The sequence below is a fragment of the Rattus norvegicus genome, chromosome 1, assembly GCF_021556685.1.
Source record: "Rattus norvegicus strain SHRSP/BbbUtx chromosome 1, alternate assembly SHRSP_T2T, whole genome shotgun sequence".
NCBI classification, from domain to species: domain Eukaryota; kingdom Metazoa; phylum Chordata; class Mammalia; order Rodentia; family Muridae; genus Rattus; species Rattus norvegicus.
The window spans coordinates 198440916-198466299 of NC_141534.1; the positions used below are offsets into that span (position 1 = coordinate 198440916).

The following is a 25384-nucleotide window of genomic DNA, read 5'->3' on the forward strand; positions in this document are numbered from 1 at the left end:
TGGGAACTTTCCCAAGCGATCGCGCGCTGCCCGGCAGGTTTCCCTCTGCTAAGTGGTCACTTTGGTTTTAAAGTCTTCAATATCTGAGGAAAAGAACCTAATTGGGAAACTGAGCCAGCTGGAGGGTGGAGTCGCACGCTGCCCCGCCTCGTCCCCGCAGGCAGTCCCCGTTCGGCCCCCCTCCCGGGAGCGGTGCCCGTCCCCCTGGCGCTTCGTCACCGCCGCTAGGCCAATGGGCTTGACCGTACGGCCTCGCGCACTCGCACCCGCTGTCCCCAAGACCCCGGCACACCGTCCGGAGCGCGGATTTTCGGCTGTGGTCCAGCCCGTGGCCGTCGGAGTCGCCATGCAGTTCCTGCGTACCGCGCTCCTGTCTTTGCTACTGCTGCTGCTGGCGGCTCCCTCTTTGGCGTTGCCGTCGGGGATCAGCCGCTCGGCCCCCGCTGCCACTGTCTGTCCGGAGCACTGCGATCCTACCCGCTGCGCCCCGCCACCCACGGACTGCGAGGGTGGCCGCGTCCGCGACGCGTGCGGCTGCTGCGAGGTGTGCGGCGCGCTCGAGGGTGCAGTGTGCGGCCTGCAGGAGGGTCCCTGCGGCGAGGGGCTGCAATGCGTAGTGCCCTTCGGGGTGCCGGCCTCCGCCACAGTACGACGGCGCGCACAGGCCGGTCTGTGCGTGTGTGCCAGCAGCGAGCCGGTGTGCGGCAGCGACGCCAAGACGTACACCAACCTGTGCCAGCTGCGCGCCGCCAGCCGCCGTTCCGAGAAGCTTCGCCAGCCTCCGGTCATCGTCCTGCAGCGCGGCGCCTGCGGCCAAGGTACCCGCCCCGCCCTGCGCTGCACTCCTGGGAGGCTCCCACCCTCGCCAACTCAGCCGGACCAGTCGGGACCGTTGGGAGGGGATGCAGAGGGGCAGAGAAGCACTGCGGGCTGTTCTAGGCATCCCAGTTAGTTGGGGAGAGAGATGTGACTCGGGGTGGTCGTGTTTCATGGGCTCCCTCGGGCTCTATTTCTTCGCCAAGCATCAGGTCGTTCTGAGAAACACTAAGCAGGTGCTTTGTACGCTTTGGTCCAGTATCCCCTGGCTGTGGTGACCCACCACGGAACTTGGCATGTTGACACACATGGCCTTGGGACCACAAGAACTCCTGTCTGTCGCCTTCCCTTTCTTCTCCCTCTCGGCTGCTCCCTTTCTTCTTGGAACTATCTAGGCAGTGTTTTTCTTGTAGAACGTCTTCGTGAAAACTTTCACTTTGGGGAGAGGGAACAGCTCTGCTCAATTTAGCAAGTACCGTTTCTCATCTTGCCTCCAAAGCAGAAACTGATTTAGTAACCCGACCTTCTTCCACCACTGATTTCAACTTTCCAAAAAACCCCACACTTGTCCTTTGGTCCTTTTTTTTGAACTCAGTCAGATAGTGGACCTCGAAGTTTGAGGTAGAGGGCCCACTAGGGATGAAGAAAAATGCACCCTCTTTCCCCTCCACGTGTGACCTTTCCGTCCCAAAAAGAGTTGGAGGTGGTGATGGTAACAGGATGACAGAGCTTGGAGAACCGCCCAGCTCCATGCAGGACCTTCCAGAAAAATGCTTCAGTTAAATCCAGAGATACCCTGTGGAAAAACAGTAAATTCAGACTGGCCACTCCAGCGGTGTGGGGACCAGCCAGCTGGGCTCCAGTGCACTTGGCTTCAGCTACTGGGCTCCTGCCCAAACCTAGCACCTCCCCAGGGGCATGTGGTGGAGAGGATAGGATAGCACAGGAGAGAGGGATAGATCTAGATTTTTCTTTATAGGAATATGATCCCATATGACCACTTTGGATTTGGCAAAACTTTACTCGAATGGTCAGGAAAGTACTCCGGGTGGTGTAGGAAGAGGTGGGCTGATGTTTATATTCTTACTACCAGAGCACAGGGCTGGACCTCAGCCCAGGAAACTCGGCATCATTAGAGAGAAGAAGGTTTTTTTTTTCCCCCAGAGAGGACTGATCCAGGGGTACCTACTAAGCCCCAGCCCATGCGACAGGTGAGCTGTCCTGTGACTCTATTCGGTGTCACAGCTTCTGCAGGGGGAAGCTTCTGGCCTTGTCGTTGCCTTAGACAAGGTGGAACTGAGAGCTGGAACTTGAACTCAGGCAAGTTCCTTCAGAACAGGCCAGAGCTAGACCTAGATGTGGGAGATGGGCTTCCAGGGGGCCGGACTTACCATCTCACTTTGGGGAGAAGTAAAGAGCTATGCAGCTGCTGAGAAGAGATTGGTGTGACAGGAGTTAGTTAGAAATGGGCAGAAGAAGTGACCCACACTGGTGGCCCACAGTCCCCTGGGGAGGAAGTAGTGTGTCACACGTGCTGACATCCTTGAGTAGTTCTTGAACAGGCGCTGTTTGGAGGAGGGCTGGTGTAGGACAGGCCTAGAGGAGGAGGGCAGAAGGTAGGAGTCTGGGCTACTTTTGTAAGAATCTGAGTGTGTACCGGTGACATTTTAAAGAAACACACGTGGGAAACAAAGTAGCTCTTACTGTTGGTGGCCTAGCTGCACCAGGCCCTGGGTTACTGGCACAAGCAGAGGCTGAATACTTGGCTGGTTGAGTTGCTTTGGGGAGACAGGTCCTTCTTTGGCCATCAGGGCCACCAATGTGGAGACAGCCATAGAATATAGAGCTGGGGGGCAGCCTTCTCCCTTCCTTTTGTAAATATTTGTTGCTCTGTATCGTGTCTGACACAGTGTGTCTGTGGGCCTGATACTTAGGGACTACCAGTTACATGGGTGGATGGATAGAAAGATAGGAGATGCTAGGAGTACATCACGGGCCCTTAGCCTTGCTTCGCCCTGACTCGCCATCTGAGACTGTGTCCTAAGGTATCTCCCGGAGCAGGATGTGGGAGACAGTCAGCTCCTTTGACTCAGTTCCATTCTGGCTCCTGCTTTCAGCAGCTGGTGCTCAGGGCAGCTAGCTCACTTGATGTCACGGTTGAGTAAGAATTGCTTGCTTGCTTGCTCCGGTGCATAGTATAGGTGGGGATGCTGGGAGGATACAGAGGCCTGTTTTGAGAAGCACCCCTGAGTATAACATGAAGGGGAATCGACTGTGAGACACACTGAGGTCAGAGAGGTTCTGAGGCAGGGTCTCAGCAGAAAGCTCAGGAGATAGGTGGGAGTGTGGTGGGAGGGAGGCGATGTCCAAGGCGTTGCTTTGGGAGTCACGATGGCTCTTTGGATGGAGAAAGTGCCATCATTGCATAAAACCCTTGTCTGCAGGTCGGTTAATGGAAACACCAGAGAACATGTCTTGTTTGGAAATAGAGATAAATTTATCAGCGCATCAGGGTTTGGCTGAGACACGTACACGTATACCAGAGGACAAGGACCTGTTACTTATCACTGACCAGGAGAGTACAAGAAGAGAGTGAGAGTGAATGCCCACGAGTTCGAGGCTAGTTTGGGCAACAGATTGAGACCCTGTGTCACGTTTTAAAACGAAAAGGTATAGTCATATAGGGTAGCAGCAACAAAGGTATCATATAATTCATACTTCTGCTTCAGGCGCCTTTTTACAGAACCAGTGCTGTAATTCTCCTGGTACAGCTGACTATCACGCAGCAGCACCTTGAGCCCATGCATGGATCATGAACCCGTTCGTAGCCTGTGCTGTTGACAGAGCAACGGAGATTATAAACCAGATCCAGCTAAGTAGAGCTAAGAGCCGAAAAACAGTGCCCCAGATGGCCGTGGCTTTGGGATGATGACGAAGGATGACTCTCCAACGGGCATAGGAATTGGGACAGAGTTGCCTTTAGCTACTGGCCCAGGAGAAGCCCAGAGTATAAGGGGTTGTAGAAAAGATGTCTCCCAGCCAGAGTCCTAGACTGTAAATTGTTTTTGGGTAGGAAAGGCCCTTCCGGATCTGGAGACATTTCAAAAGAGTAATCAACATGTGAGGTGCTGCATGTAAAAAGCCAGGGAAAGACTCTGTGGATAGGAGAAACTCAGTCTACCCATCCTTACTCCAGCAAAGCCAGTCCTACCCAAGACATCCCAAACCGACAAGCCCAGAGGTCTCCAAGCCTCATGTGCGGGCAGAGGTGGGCTAGAGGGGACAGCTAGAGGTTTTCAGAAGTTCTCCCTCATAGCCTCACCCCAGAGCCTCTGAAGGCAGAGGCCACGGAACCACGCCTCTTGGAGGCACGGACTCTTTGTTAAACGGGTTTTATTTAGGTGGCTTCTTTTATGTGAGCCTTGAGCAGGCTGACACTGTGAGCTTTAGTACCTGGTCCTGCTGAACTCAGGAGATTCAAGAGGCAGCACAAAGTCCTCCCCTGAGGAAGCTCACAGTTAACACAGTCGGGGCAAAGACAGTCATTCATATTCCTGGAGACAGTTAGACAGTTTCTCATCTACAGTGCAAGTTTTGCTATTGGTAGTTGGATGCACTTTTTGTCTCTTTAACCAAAAAAAAAAAAAAAAAAAAAAAAAAAGGAGAGACGAGGGTTGGTAGAAAGCATGAATGGAGTTTCTGCGGTCCTAAACCGTTTCCCTGGCATTTGTAGAGCCTGCCTTACTGGCTGGTGTCTTACTTTTCTTAATGCTCTCTGATGGTCTGCTCAAGTGTTAAATAGTAAGGCTCGATAAAATTAGTAAGTTAACAGGATCGAAAGCCAGGCATTAAGTTTACTTTATCCCATCCCGGGGAGCAATAAATAGATTGTCCCGGAACTTGAGTGAGATTGGTCAGGGACGTCAGGATGGTGAGCTGGCTGGCCAGATGCCTCAGCGCAGCAGGATGAATTCTGAGTCCCTTTGGAGCTGGGTGATCCTGGGCAAATTCTGTGCCTTGGACTCAGACATCAGACTTTCCGTGAGCTTACGTTTCTCATGGACAAAGCTCTGGTCCCGGAACCTGTGAGGGAGCAGTCACTCTTGGCAGTGCTTTGAGTACTGACCCCTGGCTCTGGCCTGTGTGGGACCAGACCTGACTGGTGCCAGCCTCCCTGGCCTTCAGGGCCATAGCAGTGAAGGGCCTGGGTCAGTGGTTTTGAGATCCCTTTTAGTTAGAGCTGCCTGTGAGGAAGGAAACCACCAGTCTGTGAGGAGATTGTGCTCCTGTATCCCGCTCAAAGGCTTGGATGCCCTGGAGAGGCTCCCACTTTAAATTATGATTTGTAAAGCCATGTTTGGCACTGAAGGAATGCCTCCATCTTGACCATAGCCACCCTTACTTCAGCTTTCAGTCATTTATGTGTCTTTCTGGGAGTCAGTGGGAGTCACATGCCCACTCCTAAGAACCAATGCCACAGGGTAATTCTTTGCTCCCCTCTGTGACCTTGGACTTTCCCCTCCTGGTCCTTCTGGTTAAGGCCCTACTGAGCTGTGTCTTTTGCTTCGACACTTTCTCTGACACCAGAAAAGAAAAATGCTTGCAACAGAGAAACTGAAGAGGGTAGTAGACATCTTGAATGTTTCCCTAAAAACTCAGAAGCCCCTGGAAAGTTGGTGTGACTCAGACCTGCTAAGTGACAGGTATCTAGAACCACCGGGTTACATTAGCCAGGACAACATGCTTCAGAAACAGACATAAGTGGTAAGGAGGGGGGGAGTTAGAGCGCTGGAAGGGCAGAATACATCCCAAATCCACCCAAACCATTCCTTGAACAGTGTCTGTGTACTCAGGAGTATGGCAGGTATAGGAATGAGAGGTCAAGTTAACTGACCTTTCTTATTGAGAAGCTTTCGCGATGCCTGACTGTGGGCTAAACTTCTGTCTGAGCTTCCCTTTTTGAATGTGTGACTGGTTTCCTCACGAGTAAAACAATAATGGAAATAAGGTTTTTTTTTTTTTCTCACCCTGCTCAGAGATATTAGCACGAAGGACATCGTTTCACGAAGTGTTCAGCACCATCTGGTGTATTTCTAGATAGAACTCTGCCCTGTCAGCTGTAGTGGCAACCATTGTCATGACCATCAAAGCTCCAGCGAGGCAGTCAGTTCAGAAGAAAGGTCTAGAATGTCTGTCCTGTGCAACACTTCATGTGGGTGAGTTGGGCGCTTTAGGAAAGGTGCACAGAGGAGTGGAAACGTGGCCTGAGACGGACATGGAGTTTGCTAGTCTGGAAAGGTTCTCTGGGCCAAGGGAGTTAAAGGCTGCTTTTCTATAGCCTCTGACCGTCCAGTCCCAATCATTACCCCAGCGTTGAGCTTCTGAAAAGTATGTGGCTTCCTCTGAAGTGGCTGCATGTGTGGCACCCCGGGAGTGTGTGTGTGCATGTGTGAGTGTGCATGCCGAGACCAGCGACATATGTTGAGCATCTCCGTTCATCACGCACCCCCACCTTTTGTTTTGAGACAGGGTCTCTCATTGAACCTAGAGTCCATAGGTTCAGCTAGATTGCCTAGCCAGCGAGCCCCACAGACTCTCCTCAGTGCTGGGATGATAGAGATAAAACACTTACTGGCTTTTCCACATGGGTGCAGGAGATGGAACTGGGACTTCATGCTTGTGCCTCAGTTTACTGACCTGAGCATTTCCCTAGTCCTTAAGACTTTTATACGCACTATCTCATTTACTGGGTTAGAGCTTACAGGAGACGGCAGTTGATAGACACTCTATGTCCTTCTTGAACCTGGCCTGGTTTTGTTTTTATGTTCTGGAAATTCCTCATAGGGAAAAATTTGTCATGTCTTCAGGAAAGAGGGGGAAAAAGAACCCAAACAATTTGGGAGTTTACAAATAGCCTATTATTTTGATTGCTAGGACAGTTTGTTGAGTTAGCATATTTTGTAAATGGTTCTGTATAGCATTGGTTGACAGCAACTGCTCCCTAGCCATGGGACAGTCACATCTGTGCACTGAATTCTCGGAGGGCTGGTAGTCGTGGTTGGAATTTTTGATAATTTCCAAATTTGAATAACCCATGTCTTCATGAGTCAGAGCCTTGTGCAATAATTTAGACTTCAGGAACGTCTTCTTCCCTGGGTTGTGCAATGAGCTCTCTAGAAGGAGATGCTAGGCTGCCTGTGCAGTGAGCATGTTTGTCTCAGTGTGGATGAGATGTAGAATTCCCTTCCACAGTCTTGGGCAAGATGCTACCCGATCATCCAACACTTGGGGCATCTCACGCCCTGTGACTAAGATGAGTTTTCTATTTGGTACCCATACTCAAAGTAGGAGTCATCAGTCAGTAATTACTCTGTAGACAGATGGATACAGACTGCTGCCAGTTGGGGTTGCCTCAGTATATGCCGGCCGGCTGGATATGGGAGAGAGAGGGCTCATCCAAAAGTTAACACCTGCTTTTCACAGATACACACACACACACACATACACACACACACACACACACACACACACACACACACAGACACACAGATACAGACATACACAGAGACATACACAGACATACACAGACACACACACAGATATACACACACAGACACACACACAGATACACACACAGACACACACAGACATACACACACACACACACACACACACACAGAGTGAGCCACCTGGAGGTGGAATATTATATTCTTGGGTCAGGATGAGGGAAATGTCACCAAATCACAGTGATCTAAAGAGTGACCACTACTGTTCTAATTGGGCGACAGGCCTTGTCTTGTTCCTTTGTGGATATGGGAAGGTAGTGGCATTAACCCTGCTGCCTAGCTATAGAAACAGAAGAGGTTCCAAGAGGTTTTATCTACCTAGGGCCACCCACTAAGGAGAGAGCTAGGATTTGAACTTGGCTCCGCCTCACTATCAGACTGGGGGGCTTCCTTAACTCAGGTTGTTTAAAAGCATGCTGATTAATCTTCAGACATTTGGAGTCTTTTCCAACATCTTCCCTTTTATAAGACTTTCGGGTTTAGTTCTATAGTGGTCTTAGAACACCTTTGGGGATTTCTGATCTTTTGAATTCATTGGAGTGTGTTTTCTGGCCTTGAATGTGGTCAGTCTTGGGAACAGCTCCATATGGGCTGGAGAAGAGCACGTGTTTGGCTGTTGTTGACTGGAATCTTCTAGATATCAGTTAGATGGTGCAGGCTGGTGGTGCTGTTTAACAAGACACTGCTTTTGCACCTGTGTTGGCAGGGTCTGAAGGAAGGATGCTAAAGCAACCTCGGCTACAGTCTGTCTTCTGGGACTCCATTTTAGGGAACTGGACCTCCTCAGCCCCACCCCCACCCCGCATGAGTCACTGACTCCCTGTGCTCTGTTTCCTGATTGTGTTGCTTAAGGATAATGGTACTGGGAACACCAGCAGGGGATTTTAAGGTCAGGTAAACTAATGGGATAGTGAATGAGCTTTGTCAACCGGGAATAGGAATGATTGACCGATACCTGGACTGCTAGACAGTAGGTCCACACTCTTCCAGATCTCGTGCTAGCAAAACAAACAAAAAACAAAACAAAACAAAACTGACCAGGCAACCAACCAATCCCCCCCCCCCAAAAAACCCCAAAACACCATGACTGATCCAGAAAAGATAGAAAAGTAGGGTGGATCTTACTGGGTCACTTCTGTCCATGGTCACGGTCAAAGAATCCCTGAGACTGGGTACTTTACAAAGAAGCTTATTTTGCTCACTTTTCTGGAGGTGCAGGCATATGCTTGACTCTGGTAGAGATGTCATGGTGGGTGGCACCATGGGAGTGTGAACTGGAGAGGTTGTGAGACAATGTGGAAGTCAGAAAGAGACCTACAGAGGCCAGGCTTGTTCTGTGGAAACCACCCTCTCGTAAGAACTAACCAAGGACCCAGGAGAACTGCCTTATTTCCCGCTAAAGGCCAGACCCTCCAGTTATCCAGTTGCTTCCTTATAAGGCCCTGTCTCCAAACGTTCCACATCACCCCCTAACGGCACCACATGGGGACACATTCTAACCACAGAAGCTCAACATTGCCACCATGGAATCTGCTGTACTTTCCACTACACATCTGTAGCCACACGAGCTCCTTGATTTTGTCTTTCCTTGGTGTTTGTGGATCAAGACACTGCCCTGTGGAGACACCAGAGGTTGGTCAAAGCCACCAACTAATTGTAGGGAAGACAGCATCTCAGTACCTGAAGCCGAAAGGTGCTGCCGGCCTCACAGCCCAGTTCCTCACACTGTAGGTGGGAAAGCTGAGGCACCCGAAGGGAACTTGGTTCTCACAAGCTGTGTTATTAGACTTGTTGGAGTCAGAGCCTGGGCCCTGTCAGCCCTAATAAACTACATTCACGTGCATGTCCTCAACAGGTCAATAAAAGACACAATTAATAGTGAGAAGCAGAAATGAGATATTCAATGTGACCACATTGGGAAGGAAGACAGAATAGTCCCAAGTTTATCTGTGGGAATTCTGACATGAAGTTTAGATTTAAACAGAGGGTATGTGGCTTAAGCAGTCCAGGTCATGGTGTGGTCCCACCCATCACTGACCCATCATTGTCTCCGCTCCAGTCTCACTGGAAAGATGCTCTGATATGTCAGGATTGTGTGAAATGTCTTTCCTAAAGACTAGCTCCTCCTCTGGCTAGCAACAGGCGTCACCCTTTTTTATCTCTCAGCATGAGATTCCTGGGGAAATTCCAACTCCTTGGGGACCATTGTTTCAATAGAATGATAGCCAAAGGTGTGTGGGGTGGGGTGGGGTGTGTGTGTGTGTGTGTGTGTGTGTGTGTGTGTGTGTGTTCCAGGAGAGTCTCTTTAGACTATCTTCATATCTGAGGCTGGAGGGATGCTCAGTCGTATGAACTGTTTTTGCAGAGGACCCAAGTTGGGTTCCCAATATGTTGGGTAATTCACAACTGCCCATAACTCCAGTATGGGTAATCCAGTACCCTCCTCTGGCCCTCACATGCACAAACCCCATGCGTGGGCAAACAAGTAAGAATAAAAATAAAGTCTTTTTAAAAGCACGTATAAATGTGCAGCTTGGTGGTGGGGGCCGACTCTATGAACCCATCTTGGCAGCCTCCTTCTCCTGGAGCAGTTAGGTGTTTGGAGGAGGCTGGGGTCCACATGGGAGATTTTTCCCATGAGGCCCGAGAAACAGTAGGTGTTTTCACTCAGTCTCACTTTTCAAAGTGTCATTGAAGAGATTTTTTTTTTTCCTACTTGTAAAGATGACTACATGGTAGCCCGTGTGGTAACTGGCTTTTCCCTGCAAGCGTTTTGAGGCTCTGGAACACTAATTGCAGTGCACTTGCCTCAGGGAAAAATCTGCGCAAATATTATTGCGAATGATTCAGTGCCGAGGAGCCTTGGCGCCTTAACCTATCTACGGTTTGAACTTTGTCAGGATGAGCCTGTTTTCTTCTCTTCAGACAGGCTTGGTTTCTTTCTTCTGTGTTATTTAGCCACTCCCTCTATATGTCTGATGATCTAAAACTGTACTCTATCAGTTTTTAGAAACCCGAAGCATAATCACGTCAAAAATACACAAGGAAAGAGAGTCACGTTCCTACAGTCTCAAGCCTCACCTCAGGGGGCCGTGGTTGTTAGCACTTCAAGGACAGACACTTTATGTTCATAGGTGTTTTGGTGTGTTGAACTCTTTTAGGATAGACAGTACCAAGTACAGTAGCTGGAGAGAAGTGGACCGGTTTGCTGTAACCCTTGGTATTTATTGTCAAACTCTGTCCCCAAAGGGTTGCTGAAGTCCTTTGTCATCAGTGATGGAGATTTTAAAAGTGTTTGTTGGGAGAGAGTGTGAATGTATGAGTCTGGGGCACGTGTGTGCATACCTATTTGTGGTGGTCCCGAATCCAGGGGTCAGTCTCGGGTGTCTCTTTTATTTAAAGCTTTATTTAGGTATTTTATGTGTATGAGTGCTCTGACTTCATGTACAGACAGCACACCAGAAGAGGGCATCAGATCCCATTGTAGATGATTGTGAGCCACCATGTGGTTGCTGGGAATTGAACTCTGGACCTCTGGAAGAGCAACCCAGTGCTCTTAACCACTGAGTCATCTTTCTAGCCCCTTGGGTGTTTTTCCTGGGTTCTGTCTTGGTATTTTTTGAGACCTGGGTCTCCTTGGCCTGGAGCTTACCGTGTAGACTACACTGGTTGGTCAGTTAGCCCCAGGGGTCTTCTGTCTGAGCCTCCTGGGTGCTGGGATAACAGGCATCTGTCCCAGCCTTCTTGTGGGTTCTTGGGCTTGAACTCAGATCCTCAGTGTTTGTGTGGCAAGCACTGTACTGACCGAGCTATCTTCCCATCCCAGCTGTGGAAGGTCAGCCTCCCATGTTGCTGAAAGGCTACAAGAAATTCTTTCGAAGGAAATCCTTCATGATAAATGGCAGATGTGGGTCCCAAGCCAGCAGAACCATTCAGACGTAGATTTTCCTGTTTGTTGCCTGTCTTGTCTCCGTTCACTACGGGTAAAGGGAAGCAGTGTTTGGGGTGGAATGAGCACTTCCAGAGATTGGAATTATCTGGGTTAGTGAGTTGTGATCATAGCTAATCTAGGCTGAAAAGGGGCTTGTGACTGCCATGTCAGCCTTCTGGTTGGTCACTTGTGGTTTGGTGATGTGTTTTTGAGGAGCCTGGGTCAAGTGAAGGGATTTGAAGGTCCAAAGACATTCACCCAGTATATGACAAAGAATGCAAATGTCCGGGTGTCTAGTCAGGGCTCACTAAATGGAACCTTCTAGATGCTAGCTCTTTCCAAGGATGTGGATTGAGGCCAGACTGTTTCTGTTTTGAAAAGTGAAGAATGTGTTTATTCAGATGTTTTGGACACATGTAAGGGAATATGAGCTACATAAATTTGATTTTCTAGTTTGATAGTTCCGTTCAAAAAGAAAATAAAAACATGACATTATTGTTATTAACTTTGATTTTAATGACAACATATTCAAGATATAATTCACATACAGGTTTTTATATGTCCTTGGAGCTGTGGACTTATCACCTGTAGTTCCAGAACATTCCCACCAGCTCTAAAATAAACACAGCACTCACTAGCAGACACCCCATATTTCCCTTTCCCTGGCTCTAGCCAGCCACCAGCCTACTTTCTATCCCAGAGAATTTGCCTTTTCAAGACATTTTCTACAAGTGGGGTCCTATAACGTGGTCTGTTGCGACTGGCCTCTGTCAGATGGTATCATGTTATCATTTTCATAACTGAAAAAAAAATCTTCTCATTGTGTGGCTATGGGAAGACAACTCTCCCTGCTGAGGACACATAATCCCAGTCTTGAAAGTCACTTTGAAAGTCTAAAATACTCAGGCAGTATTAATGTATTAGTGGTTATGAAGCCGGAATGAAATATTCCATAAGACTGAGAATCCCACGTTGAAAAGATCAGGAAGTGTACTTTTCAGATTTATTAGAACACACAGCTTTTTTTGTAATTATAGAAAGGATGTCGGAAATGGGCTTGCCTCTCATCTGACAGGCCAGAGGCCTAGAAAGAGGAAGGGCCTTGTTTCTGGACCCAGCCCCCGAGCCCCTTTAGCAGCTTGCTTGAGGCATCATTTCCTTCTGGGGTACGTCTCAGGTTTGTAAGCCCCCCCCCCCCCCCCCCCCCCCGCCTTGCTGTCTGGCTTTCCATATAGAAACGGCAGTACACTGGCAAGTAAGAGGGCATTGGTGCTTCTCCGGGCTGAGCCTCAGCTCTCCTGCCTCTAGAGAAACAGCCTCTTGGCCCCACCTCCCTCCCAGCCCTGCCCTGGAGGTTGGAGTTTCAGGGGCTGAACACCCAGGCAGCCTCAGACAAAACAACCAGAGGAATCAAGAGCAGGAAGAGAACTCAATTGAGAAATCTGTGAAGGTCAGTGCTGGAGCCAGACGGACGCTTCCCAGAGCGAGTGGATGGAGATGGTATTGACTGAGATCCCCAGCATTCACCACCCGCACGCGAAGAAGGTTACTATCATTTTCTTTGTTCTCATCCTTGAGACAGAAGTAACTTTTTAAAAATGAAAGCATCATTTAACGTAGACACATGCTTTTCCAAAGGCACCTTTCCCAGGAAAGCCAAAACTACAGAATTAGGTCGAGCTTGTGAGTCACAACACAGTTAGGGGCTGTGGGCCAACTGGCCAGATGCCCCCAGCTGGGTCCTGAGGGAGACAGCCTTAGACTTGTTTGGGTGACCCAACCCCCTTCCCTTTACCTGCTGTGAGTGAGTGTCTGGGTACCTGGACTGCAGCCTTACCCTAGCCCCTGCAAGCAGTCTCTTGCACCATCCTCAGCCCTCACAGCCTGAGGTCTGGCACAGGGCAAGCTTTTCCCACGTGGAGCCGTCTGGGAGACTGTACCGGAAAGAGGGGCTGCCAGTGCTTGGAAGTGCCAGTGTGGGCTGGGAACCAAGGCTAAGGTCCCTGGCTCCACCTCCTCTTCCTTCTCTATTCATTAGGAAGAAAGAAAGAGGTCACAGGAAACTTAGGAATTTTATGCAAAAGATAGGGGCAGAGTCAGTCTCTCTCTCTCTCTCTCTCTCTCTCTCTCTCTCTCTCTCTTTCTTTCTTTCTTTGGCAGGGTCTCAAGTATCCAGGTTGTCCTTGAACTCACAAATCTACTCATGGTTGGCCTTGAATTTTTGATCTCCTGCACCTACTTCCTGAGTGCTAGGATTACAGTGTGTGCATTGGGGATTAAACCCAGGACTTTGTGCATACTAGATTGTAGAGAGAATATCTTGTGTACTGTATGGATGCATCACCTGTCAATTAAAAAGCCTCTGGCCTATGGCTTAGGCAGGAAATAGAGGCGGGAGATTGGCCGGGAAGGTGTGAGGAGATTGATGCATGGTCCCTGAGCACAGATGTAGGTTAGAATAAATGGTTATTTTCAGTTATGATCCAGTCAGAGGAGAGCCTAGCTATATAACCAAGGTATTTGCAAATATATTTTGGGTCTGAGTCTTACTTCTGGGAGCATGGGGCTGGGAGGAAGGACCAGGACTAACTTCAACATTACACACTCAGTCAATGCAGCCACGTCCCTAGTGCCCTCCTCTAAAATTTTTGATGGTAGGAAAGAAAAATCTGAGTCAGACATTGCAGAAATTTGTTACCCTAGTCAAGAAGAATCCCACAGGTTCAGCCTGGACTACACAGACGACCCCCCCCCCCCCCACATAATGGAAAAAGAAGGTGGTGCAGTGGACAAAATAGTCCTTGCATAAACGTCACACCGGATCCTCGAGGAGCGTGCTTCTTTTCTGTTCCCTTCTTGTGCCGATGATGGCACAGGGTTTCGTTTTTTCAGGTTAACCTTGGACCTCTGCTGGCTGTCCTGCCCGGGCCCTCTCTTCTTGCTTGTATCCCGTGCTCAGCAGCCTGGAATGTACAGTCGCAGCACCACTCAGAAAAGGGGTTCTGGCTTCCTGGAATGTTCAAGGTCTTCCTTTTGTTTCTGCTGCCTTCCCACCTCAGACCCAGCAGCTGGCTGGTGCCAACTCTGGAATTTAAGAGAGTGGGACACAGAACACAGCCATTTCGACTTGAATGGGCTCATGGGCCTGGTGAGACATCGTTGCTGTGATTACTGGGTTATATTTTCTTATTTTTCTTTCCTTCAGGCACAGGAGGTCTATCTCCTACCCACTTTATACCTCATCAGCCCTACAGATTTCTCTGATCCTCAGAGAAAGCGGTCCAAGGTCACTGGCAGAGGCGGAGCCCTGCGAGCTTCCCTTACCCCCACGCCTCTCTCCTTGGAACTTTCCAACCCTCCTCCCCACTCTGCTCATCTGGACTTTGGCCCTTGGTCTCCCAGGTCATTCCCAAATTCAGTAAGAACTCTCATAAAGGGAGCTTTTCCTTGGGGACAAATCGTCTGTCCCCCTCCATGATGGTGCAGCACACCCCTCCCTATCTGTTCCTCTCTCTGGCTTTGTAGCACACACCTCTCCCCAGACACAGGTTCTAGTCCTGTCTCGACATGCCACCCATACCTGCTTCGGTCTCAGCTGCTTGTATTCTACCCTGACAGGGAAAGTCCCAAGGTTCGTGAGCCATGAAGGATTTCCTAGCCATGGAAGGATAGCCCAGGTGTTTGCTTCTTCCTTCTAGGGATTGGCTGCTTGGTGTGCTTGGTACTAGTTGATTTGATAACACAGATTGCTCCTTCTCTCTGCTCTGTAAGAACTCACTTACTACACCCCTGGCAGAGAAGTGTGGGGATGAGTAAAGTGCTTGCCAGAGAAGCCTAAAGACTGAGCTGACTCTCAGAACCTACGTCAAAAGCCAAGCAGGGCGGCATATGCTTGCAATCCCAACACTGGGGAGGGAGGCAGGGTAGGCCAGCCAACCTAGCAAAATTGGCAAGCACCAGGTCCCAGTGACTCCGCCTCAAAAATACAATGTAATGACTGTTCTGAAGGATACTATTCGTGGTTTATCTCTAGTGGCTGAGCACACAGGCACATGTGAGGGGAGGGAGCAGGCAGTGCATGTATGGGGACTCGCCTTGAGTTGGGAGTCTGGGGCCTTGGCTGAAGTTGTACTCCAGCCCCAGGAGCCCTGTTCTGCCCTGTCTAGCACAGATGGTACGCTGTGAACGGAGCAGACAGGAGCACTTGCAGACAGGCACCTTGAGTGGGGTGCGTTTTTCTCCTAGTCCTGCATTGACTTAGTAGCTCTTTGTAGTTCCTTGTCATTAGGTCATGCTTTGGACTGATCACACTATCAAATATAACACATGGCTCTTGGGCGGCTGAAAGATGAAGAGGACACACCCAGTGTGTACCTTCCACTTGGCTGTGGGAGGGTGCAGGTGACAGCTGGGGACTGTGTCCTACCCCTTCACACCTTTCCCAAAGATCTCCTCACCCACAGGGTGCTTGCTATGTTTGCTTGTGTTGTTTATTTTCCCTCAGACTCCTGGGAAGGACTTCCGGCTTACAACAGCCAGGGCTTCAGATGGTAATTATTTAGATAACAGCTTCTCTTTGACCTCAGGTGGTCAAGGTGCCTTCCCGTAGGAATGCACACGTTTACCACTGGCTTCCTCTCCAACTTCTGTGCAAGGCATTCTGGCTCCTTTGAAAGGACTTGGGTTACTTGGCCAGGTCTACATGGCAGAAGGAAGCCATTCTGAACTTGAAGTGTCTGGGAGGAAGATGCTTTCCCTTCATGGGCCTGTCCAGCCCCTTCCGTCCCCCTTGCCTTCCTGCTGAGCAGGCCTTGGTATGGTCCCTGTGTGTTTTTATCTTCCTTCCTAACCCTCCTTTCCTTGAGTCCTGGTTTCTGGCAAAACTGACCTGTGCTTGTATTTTTTAGTTTTTCAGATATGAATTCAGGTGTGACTGGCTGTGCTAGGCTTTGGAGTTGAAGAAATTAGGGGGAAGACCACTACTGATTTTAGAGCTGAGAGGGACCATCGAGGCCACCCAGTAGAACTCTCTCACTGGGAAGCAGAGGACCCAGTCTGAGGGTCCTGCCTGTGGTCGTATAGCTTGCCTCTGCCTTTGTGCACTGTCCTGACGTTGAAAATCACCAAGGACAAGGAAGGCTTCTCAGCTCCCAGCAGATGGATGCGGTGTGAGCTTTGTGTGAGATGGTCCGTGGGCTCCTGGCTTCCACCTTTAGGAACTCTAGCATGACTTTAAAATCCGAAGAACTTGGTGAGTTGGCAGACTGACTCCTTCCAGCATGGGCCCGTCTAGTTCCACAGGGTCCTGTAACTATAGTCAGAGGGTTCTACCTGCTTTAATGCTCTGGGGTGACCGCCTTGACATTTGTAATCCTTGGAACAAAAGCTTCATTTTCATTTTGCCCTGGGCCCTGCAGATGATGAAGCCAGTGTTGAATGTGGGTCACTACACTAAATGCCAAGCATTTGATCAATTTGTACTTGCAACTGATTTGAATTTGGGGAACAGGCCGTTCCCCGGGGAATAAAGAAGGATTCATTTCTTTTTCCCTCGAATACACTGTGTCCTGTTTTCCAAATTCTCTGTACATATCAACTCTGCAGATAAATTAGATGGCGGCATTGTTCTTGCTGGAAGTGAAGGCTTGCATCCTGCCCCCCTCAACCCCACCCATCTTTCAGTCCAGAAGTGTGGTTCAGGATCCCACTGTGGTATGGGATGTAGGGAGCTGAAAGCTGAGGCTGAGGAGGGAGGCTGCAGAGGGCAGAGATGAAGCTGGGAGTCTCTGCACAGCCCAGCTTCCCGCTGTGCTACTCACTGGCTCTGAGCTTTTTAGGGGGAGGCAGGGAGCAAGCAGGTATGAAACCTCCTGTAGCCCAAGCTGGCCTCAGACTTGATAGGCAGTCAAGGATGACCTTGGATTTCAGATCCTCCTTATCTCCTGAGCACTGGGATTACAGGTGCGGTTCCCGTGCCTGGATTACTGTGTGGTACCCACAGGGCTTCATCCATGCACGCTAGGCCAAAACTCTTTTATCTCTAGTCCAGTTCTGGGTCTTTGAGCCACACACTTTCCTACTGTATAGATTCAAGTATTAGGGCCACCCTGAAGGCTTTGAAGAAAAACTAGAGGAAACATCTGTGTCTAGCATTGTGCTTAAGCACAAAGTCTTATTGGCTGGTATCGCCTAGTATTTTACCGCCAATATTGAAGGCCGACTGGGGTCTGACTGACTAGCTGTTGGGAAGAATAAAGCATTCCAGGCAGGAAGCAAAATGGTCGTGAGTACACAGAGAGGGCTGGAGTGGAGCCCCATCTTTTTTAGGAACTGAGAGGGAGGAGCCTAAAGTTCTCAGAAGCACAGGATGAGCCCCATAGGGTTGTTGCGAGGCAATGGCCACAGAGTTGGGCTAAGCAAGAGCTCGGAAATGGTAGCAGGGACTTTGGGCTGAGGCGCTCTCTGTGCAGTCCGTCACTTGGGATAGCTGCCATGTGGGAGAAGGACAGAGTCTGTGGCAGAAGGACAGAGCCTGTGGCATCTGTTAGTGTTTTTATCACTGTGACAAAACACTGGATATGAGGGGTTGGGGATTTAGCTCAGTGGTAGAGTGCTTGCCTAGCAAGCGCAAGGCCCTGGGTTCGGTCCCCAGCTCCGGAAACAAACAAACAAACAAACAAACAAACAAACAAAACCACTGGATATGAACAACTTAAGCGAGGAGAGTGGCTTTTGTTCTATTTTGTTTTTCTAGACAGGGTTTTTAGGAGTCTCAAGCTCGTATTGGTCTCAGTATTGTAGCCAAGGATGACTTGAGTTTCTGGTCCTGCCTCTGCGGGATGCTGTGATTACCAGCTACGCTATACCCAGTAACTCTGCCAGCTGAGTTACGTCCCTCCTGGCCAAGGGAGGGAAGATTTGTGATTCCATTTCAGTGGGCTTGTGAGGCACATGCAGGTACTGGTGGCAGAGGGGTCTGCTCATCTCATGTCTGCTAAGGAGGGGATGGGTGGAAGGGCATGGAGGGAGGGGGAAGGAAAGATCTGGAGACCAGACACCCTTTTAAAAGACACACCCCAGCAATCTCCTCTCAGCCAGGACCTATCTGCTACCACCTAGTGATGTCATCGTGTGATTACGTCATCAGTGGATTGGCCCATTGGTGAGGCCAGAGTCTTCAGTGTTCGGATCCACCAACACTGATGAGATCAAGGCTTCAACACAAAAGCCTATGGGAGGATACATCATGTCCAGCCCTGTAGCTTGTCTTTGCTACTTTGTGGATTCTTCTTTTTCCTACCCTAACATCCCCTCCCCACACCCTGTCTCACCCCTCTCACTAGGTAGGAGAAAAGGAAGGATAGAGGGAAGAGAGATAAAGATTCTTGGATTTAATTTCTTCTTTGCGCATGATTATTAACACACCCCTAACAACCCCCCTTTCAACAGCCGTCAACCACCAACCCTGCCTATTGAGGCTCTAGCATTTATAGTCCCTCTGAAAAGTTCCCAGAATTCCAAACGTCACACAATTGCAGAAACTCTGCAGCTGGCAAAACCACGCCTCTGCTAGAGCACGAGGCAAGTCATAGCCACTGCTGTGGACGATCAGAAGCGGCCCCATATCCCTGCACCTGGAGTTAACTTGAAAACATAGTCTTCCGATGTTTCTGTGTTTTAAAAATGAAACAAAATCCCAGAATTATTCCTACACAGCCCATAACACTGAAGCAACTGCATCGGATGAACTGTTTTACCTCTGTAAGTTTTCCACATGCTGATGCCTTGTTACAGCTCTTGTCAGAGACATGGGCCCTGTTGGGCTGACTTTCGCTATACACCGTCTGCTCTGCATCTTTCGCACTGGTGTAGGGATTCAGTAGCATCCGAGGTCCCTAACTGCCTTGGCTTCTGATAGTCTTAGCACATCCTCTCCTTCCTTCCAGGAGACAGTTGTATCACAGCAAAGTTTTCATGACATTCCCAGGCCAAAAGAACACCGAAGAGTTCCAATTGCCAAGAGTGTTATCCTAACAACTTATTTGTGTCCTTACGACATAGTAGTCATCAGGGAAAAAACAATTACCTTTCACTTCACCTTACCACTGTTGCCACTGAATGGAACACACACACACACACACACACACACACACACACACACACACACACACCCCTCTTTGGTGGCTTTCCTGGTTAGCTTTCATATACAGGAAGGACCCAGATTACCTGAGAGAGTCTCACTTGGGGGATTACTAGTCAGACTGGTTAATGGGGCATTTTCTTAATTGCTAATTGGTAAGAATGTCCCATCCACTGTGGGCAATACCATTCCTAGGCAAGGGGTCCTGGACAGTGTAAGGAAACTAGGGAGAGCATGCCAGAAACCAGTGTCCTTCCATCGTTTTTTTGCTTGATTCCCGCCCTGATTTCCCTGAATGATGGACTGGAAATCTAAGACAGAATAAACCATTTCCTCCTCAAGTTGCTTTTGGCCGCGCTATTTATCACAGCAAAAGGAAAACAGATAAGACTAGTGACCTTTGACCTTTCCAGTACTACAGACAAATTCAGTACAACTTCCACCATTTCCAGTGTTGAGTAATTTTTCTGTGGTCCGGTTCTTTTATCAAAGCAACTGCCAGCAGCCTCACCTTGTGGAGATAGGGGGGTCATCCAAAGAATGTGGTGACACAAAAGTTTTGAGACTGTCATCCCTTTTCTCTCACTTCCACATATATATGTATGAAAGACACCTTGCCCCTCACTTAAGGAAGGTAAGCATTTACAGACAGATTTGGGCATCTGCTAAGGACCTGGAAACCGTCAGGTTGTTGAACCAGAGGTCTTTCCAGTAAGCATTCTGTATAATGGGAGCTGCGTGTTTCTCTCTTTGTTCCTAAAAGGTAGTTGTTGAAAATGCTTAATTTAAAAAGGAAAGGAAAGAAACAAATGGTGGTTTAGATGGTGCACACCTTTAATCGCGGCACTCAGAAGACAGAGGCAAACGTATCTCTGTGAGTTCAAGGTCAGCCTGGTCTACATAGTGAGTTTCAGGACAGCCATGGCTATGCAGAGAGATCTTGTCTGAAAAAAAAATAATAATAAAGAAATAAAAGAAAGTGATTAATGATACCGTCTGTGAACCCCCAGAGATGATGAGTTCTAAGGGTTTGACATTTATGAAGTGGTGTGCCTATTAGTTTATAACAGACAAAGGCGGGTCATTTGCCTTTTGGGATTGAAGTCTGGCAGCCATTAGCTCATAAAACGATAAGAAATAGTTGGCTGTGCTTAATGGGCCATTTGTGGTGTTAAAATCAGTAATACTAAATATTTATTAGCCAAGCGGAAAGATTTATCTCTGTAAATTGCTGTGACTCATCTTTCCGCGGGCCGATTCTGGTTATTTAGATTAATTTTTGTTTAAAAATGAAGTCCTGTTGTAGGTCCTTCAGTGCTTCCTGTGTGAGACTCGCATGTATGGTACCAGTCTTTAATGTCGACATACATTTTAGAAGTAGGCTTTCTACTAAAACTCCTGAGGTTTTCTGTGGAAGTGTGTTTTAATCTACACATCCACTGGGGGAAATTGAAAACTTAGCAGTGCTGAGCCTCGAAACTGCAAGTCTGGTATTTTTCTGCATTTATTTAGGTCTAGTTTAACTTGTTTGGACACTTGTTCTGGAGCATTCGAGGGGCAGTTCTTACACAACCTTGTTAATGTTTTCCCCAGGTATTTTTTTAATACTTTTGATGTCGTTATGATATTTGTAAGTTTTTTTTGCTGTCATTGTTCATTGATAAACATACAAAGTCTAATGCATTCTGCGTATTGACCTGCTTTCCTACGGCACCACTAAACTCATGTATCCGGGTATTTTATTTTTATATTCCCTAAAAGTTTTCTAGAAGGACCATCAGTTCATATCAAAGCAATGTTTATGTTTTTCTTTCCAATCCCCATGTCTCTAGTTTTCCTCTCCTGCCTCATTGTATGTGGGCCACTACTATAGGGCAGCCAGTTCCAGCTTTGTGCTCTGTTTAGCCATGGGACAATTAGGAAGGGCCAGCCTCAGCCCCACAGACTTCCTTCTCCCCCAGCTAAGGGAGCAGACGGAATGGGGAGTGGGGGATGGGGTCCTGCTCCTTAGGGTGTGGCGGGCTTGCCTTCGGGTGGGTCTCTCCGTGGAGTGCCCATCTGGGTTGCAGTGTGGTTAGATCGGTGCTGACTCAACCTCTGGCTTCTTCTGCAAAGCCGTGGGGTGACTGTGAGCTGGTTCAGGTTGTGATCAGAAAAATGAGCCTCTTCTCCTAGACTCTACCCATCAGCCAGTGCAGGAGTGGCCATAGCGATGCTGTTGGAAGCTTCAGAACCCACTTGAGTTTGCATAGCTTGGACCTCTGCCTCCCTCCTCTCCCTGTTGTTTCATTGATGTCGGAAGTGCTCACATCTGCCCAGCCATCTCATTCTTACTATACTCTGTGGCTTCATCGGGCGCTTCCTGGGGGTGAGTGCTACATTCTCATTCTGTGAAGCAAGCGCCCGAGCTTTGTGCCTTTATCCTCACATTCTTTTCTGACATGGGATTAGGCGTAGAGGAGTAGGGTCTGGGGTATGACTGAGGTCACACAGTAGTAGGTGCGGTGCCCCGAGCCCTCAGTGACCATCAGAGGTCAGAGCTAGTGTTTGGTGTTCTTCCCTTGATGGGGGCTCTAGATGCAGCACCCTCCATCTCTCTGCATTCCCTGGGAGAGCAGGGCTTGGCAGAGCCAGCCTGGCTTCACCTATGGAGTGAGTGTCTCTGTTTGGGCTGACCATTCTATACGGAGGTCAGAAGCAGGGCCACCAGGGACTGCAGACACAAGGAGGCTCTAATAGTCACTCCCTCCAGTTAAATGAAACAGGGATGGGCCCCCAACCATTCTGCCTTTACATCTAAAGGTGCTGTGAAACTACAGGGGCAGGAATCACGCATCTCTTCTCTTTGGGTTGACGTCTGGCCATCTTTGAGGAGTGGGCATTCCTGGGTTTAGTTGTCTGTGTTTGGTTTTTCTGTGGATATCTATCAGGTGACAGCAACGGAAGTCAGCAGCTAGCTTGTCACTGTCCTCTTCTCTGTTCCTTCTGCCCCACTAGCCAATGGGAGAGCCCCGTACCCATTCCCAGAGCCACACTTTGTTTTGATGCTTCCTGATATGCTGATAGTTACAGTCGGGACTCAAACCATATGGAGCAGACCACACACACACACAACTCATCCCCATTTTGCTGGTGAGGAAATGGAGACTAACCTGTGTTCTGAGGAGGGGCCTCAGGCCTTCATGTGCCTAGGCCAGATCCTTCTTGTAGTTTTCCTGGTGGACAGACATTGGAACCACTTTCCCTACTCTGTCTGAGAAAGATTCCTGCTTTCTCATTCGAACCTGAAAATCCTATATTTATGTTCACCCCGGTGTGGGCAGACCATCTTAAGCCTAATTCAGAAGCCGAAGAAGTGAGTTAATTATTCTTCAGGGCAGGAGTCTGGCAGCTGGTGGTTTCGGAATACCATGTGTCTTCTGGTTGCTGGCCAGCTGGAGTTAAACGTCCACTTGGTCCCAGGAAGCCCAGAGACACTTGTTTACAGCTGTCTCTGGTGATGTTTGCCAGACTCTGTTTAGGAGGAACATTTCCACTCCATAGTTCGTTCCGTCTTTTATTTGGGTGTCCAGGGGGACACGCCTATTAATCACAACTACCTAAGAACCTGGGAGAACTGTGGTGGTTTAAATGACCCCCTAACCCCCACCCCTTATGCTGTGGTACTTAGCACTTGGTTCCTAGTTGCTGGCCCTGCTTGGGAAGACTTCGGTGGTATAGTCTTGTAGGAAGTACGGTACTGGGTGTAGGTAGGCTCTGAGATGAAAAGCTTCTCACCACTCCCAATTCACTCTCACTGGTTCGCACTTGTGGTTAAGGATTCGAGCTCTCAGTTCCTGATTCTGCCTCCCCCCTCCCCTGCCCCCGACAGACTCTTATCTCCCTAAATGTTTCCTTCTATAAGTTGCCTTGGTCATGGCGTCTTTTCACAGCAACAGAAGGTGATTGATGCAGGGACAAGCTCTGTGTGATGCCGATACAGAGGTGGAAAAGCTGTGCATTTGATGACCACAGAGTTAGGGGCAGTTCCCAGATTTTCCTGTTATTTATATTTGTTATTAAGACCACTTAGTATACATGGAGAAATCCTCCCCTCAGTTTCCCCAAATATAACATGGTAACAATGCTCATTTTCAAAGTCTGCAACAAAGTAGAGAATTAAAGGCTTTATAAGTAGATGTAATAAGGTATTTATGCCACGAGTTTGTCTCCCTAAAAGTAACAGCTCTTTTCCTGAACCCAAGAACATCATCACACCATGGGATCAGATTTCATGGCTGTATCAAGCAATTCAGGGTGGGGAACTAGGCGGATGGAGGCTCCCTTCCTTCCTGCATAGGAAGCTGGTCCCTGTGCCCAGTTACGTCCACTTGGAGCACTGCAGACCCTGATGGAACCCACAGATACCCTGGAACTTTTTGGGGGAGCCTGGGGACATGCAGCTGTGATGGGTCACAAGAGGACTGGAAAGGTCCCAGTTCTTACTCATAGCACAGAGCCTAGGGAGTGATTGTTTCTCTTCCACAGAGAAGCGTGTGTGTGTGTGTGTGTGTGTGTGTGTGTGTGTGTATGTGTGTGTGCATATACTTGTTATGCACGATTACATAGATGTGCATATGTGTTCCTATGTTTATGTATGTTCTATACATGTGAGTATACACATGTGTATGTAAGTGCATGTATGTGTATGAGTTTGTGTGTTTGAGTGGGCACACATATATGTAATGTGTTTTTGGCTCCCTCTATCCTATACCTTGTTGCAGGCCCCCTGCACAGGCTCAGTAGCACTAAACTGTCTCATTGCCTTTGTCCCCAGGGCAGGAAGATCCCAACAGTTTGCGTCATAAGTACAACTTTATCGCTGATGTGGTGGAGAAGATCGCCCCTGCTGTGGTTCACATTGAACTTTATCGCAAGTAAAGAGGCCTTCCTTTCCCCTCAGTAATAAATGGCACCAGAGCTGCTTTTGAAGCACATTAAAGTGTCAGGAATGTCACCGGGCAGACTCCTGTACTACACTCAAGTTCTCTGCCTTAGGAAAAGTCCTCTATTTAGACCGACACTCTTGGCCCTTTAAGCGTTTTAATAACTTCTAGCTCTGAAGTGATTCCTAGGGAATATTTCCTAAGTGGAAATATTTTTGGTGCATTCCAAAAAGTAGCTCGGTGTTATTTTTAAGACATCAAACGCTCGCTAGATGTGTGCGAGCTGCGCTTGCGGGGTCATTCACTTGTGTGTGCAAATGAGGCTTGGTCAAGCTCAACCAATGTCTGTTCCAGGCTTCCTTTCTCGAAGAGGGAGGTGCCAGTGGCGAGTGGGTCAGGATTCATTGTGTCGGAGGATGGACTGATTGTGACAAATGCTCACGTGGTGACCAACAAAAACCGGGTCAAGGTTGAGCTGAAGAATGGAGCGACTTATGAAGCCAAAATCAAGGATGTGGATGAAAAGGCCGACATTGCGCTTATCAAGATTGACCACCAGGTGAGATGCTTCTGAGGCCCAAGTGCCTTCTGGGCCTGCAGCACCCAGCTCTCAGAAGGTGAGGTGGAGATGGTGAGGACATCAGCTCCCTGGTACTCGGAGAACGTTCAGCAACAACACAGAAGCTGCAGGACCAGACAGGTCTCATCAAAGAGAGACCTGAGAAAAGGAGGAGGGAGGAAGGAGGAGGGAGCCGGGAGGAGAGAAGCCCTTGGAAGAAACTCACTCTCAGATCAGAGGTTTTTAAAGTAGCATTTTATCTTTATAAAGCAACAAGCTACAAAGAAGTTACTGGGTAGCTGGTGAGAATGGAAACTCTGGTCCTTGAGATGAAACATGTATTACAAAGTTATGTTTCTTTCCACTGAGGTGAACCTGGAGTCTCTGTGGCTAAAGAATGGGCTTTAAATTTTTTAAAAATTATTTTTAATTGTATGTTGTGTTTGT

The 25384-nt window shown here is 48.7% G+C and overlaps 1 protein-coding gene and 1 long non-coding RNA gene across 2 annotated transcripts in view; both read left to right on the forward strand.

The window, feature by feature from the left end:
• Nucleotides 1-306: 306 nt before the first annotated feature.
• The window catches only part of Htra1 (HtrA serine peptidase 1), a 49138-nt gene continuing 24060 nt past the window's right edge, over nt 307-25384 (forward strand). The window contains exons 1-3 of the mRNA NM_031721.1: nt 307-818; nt 24270-24369; nt 24733-24937. Of these exons, the coding sequence (NP_113909.1) occupies nt 347-818; nt 24270-24369; nt 24733-24937 (777 nt within the window). The 5' untranslated portion in view covers nt 307-346. The remainder of the gene's footprint in view (nt 819-24269; nt 24370-24732; nt 24938-25384) is intronic.
• LOC134485181 (uncharacterized) lies at nt 12686-16869 on the forward strand. The gene is made up of 2 exons (XR_015652622.1): nt 12686-12858; nt 14206-16869. It is a non-coding gene; the product is annotated as an uncharacterized LOC134485181 (long non-coding RNA).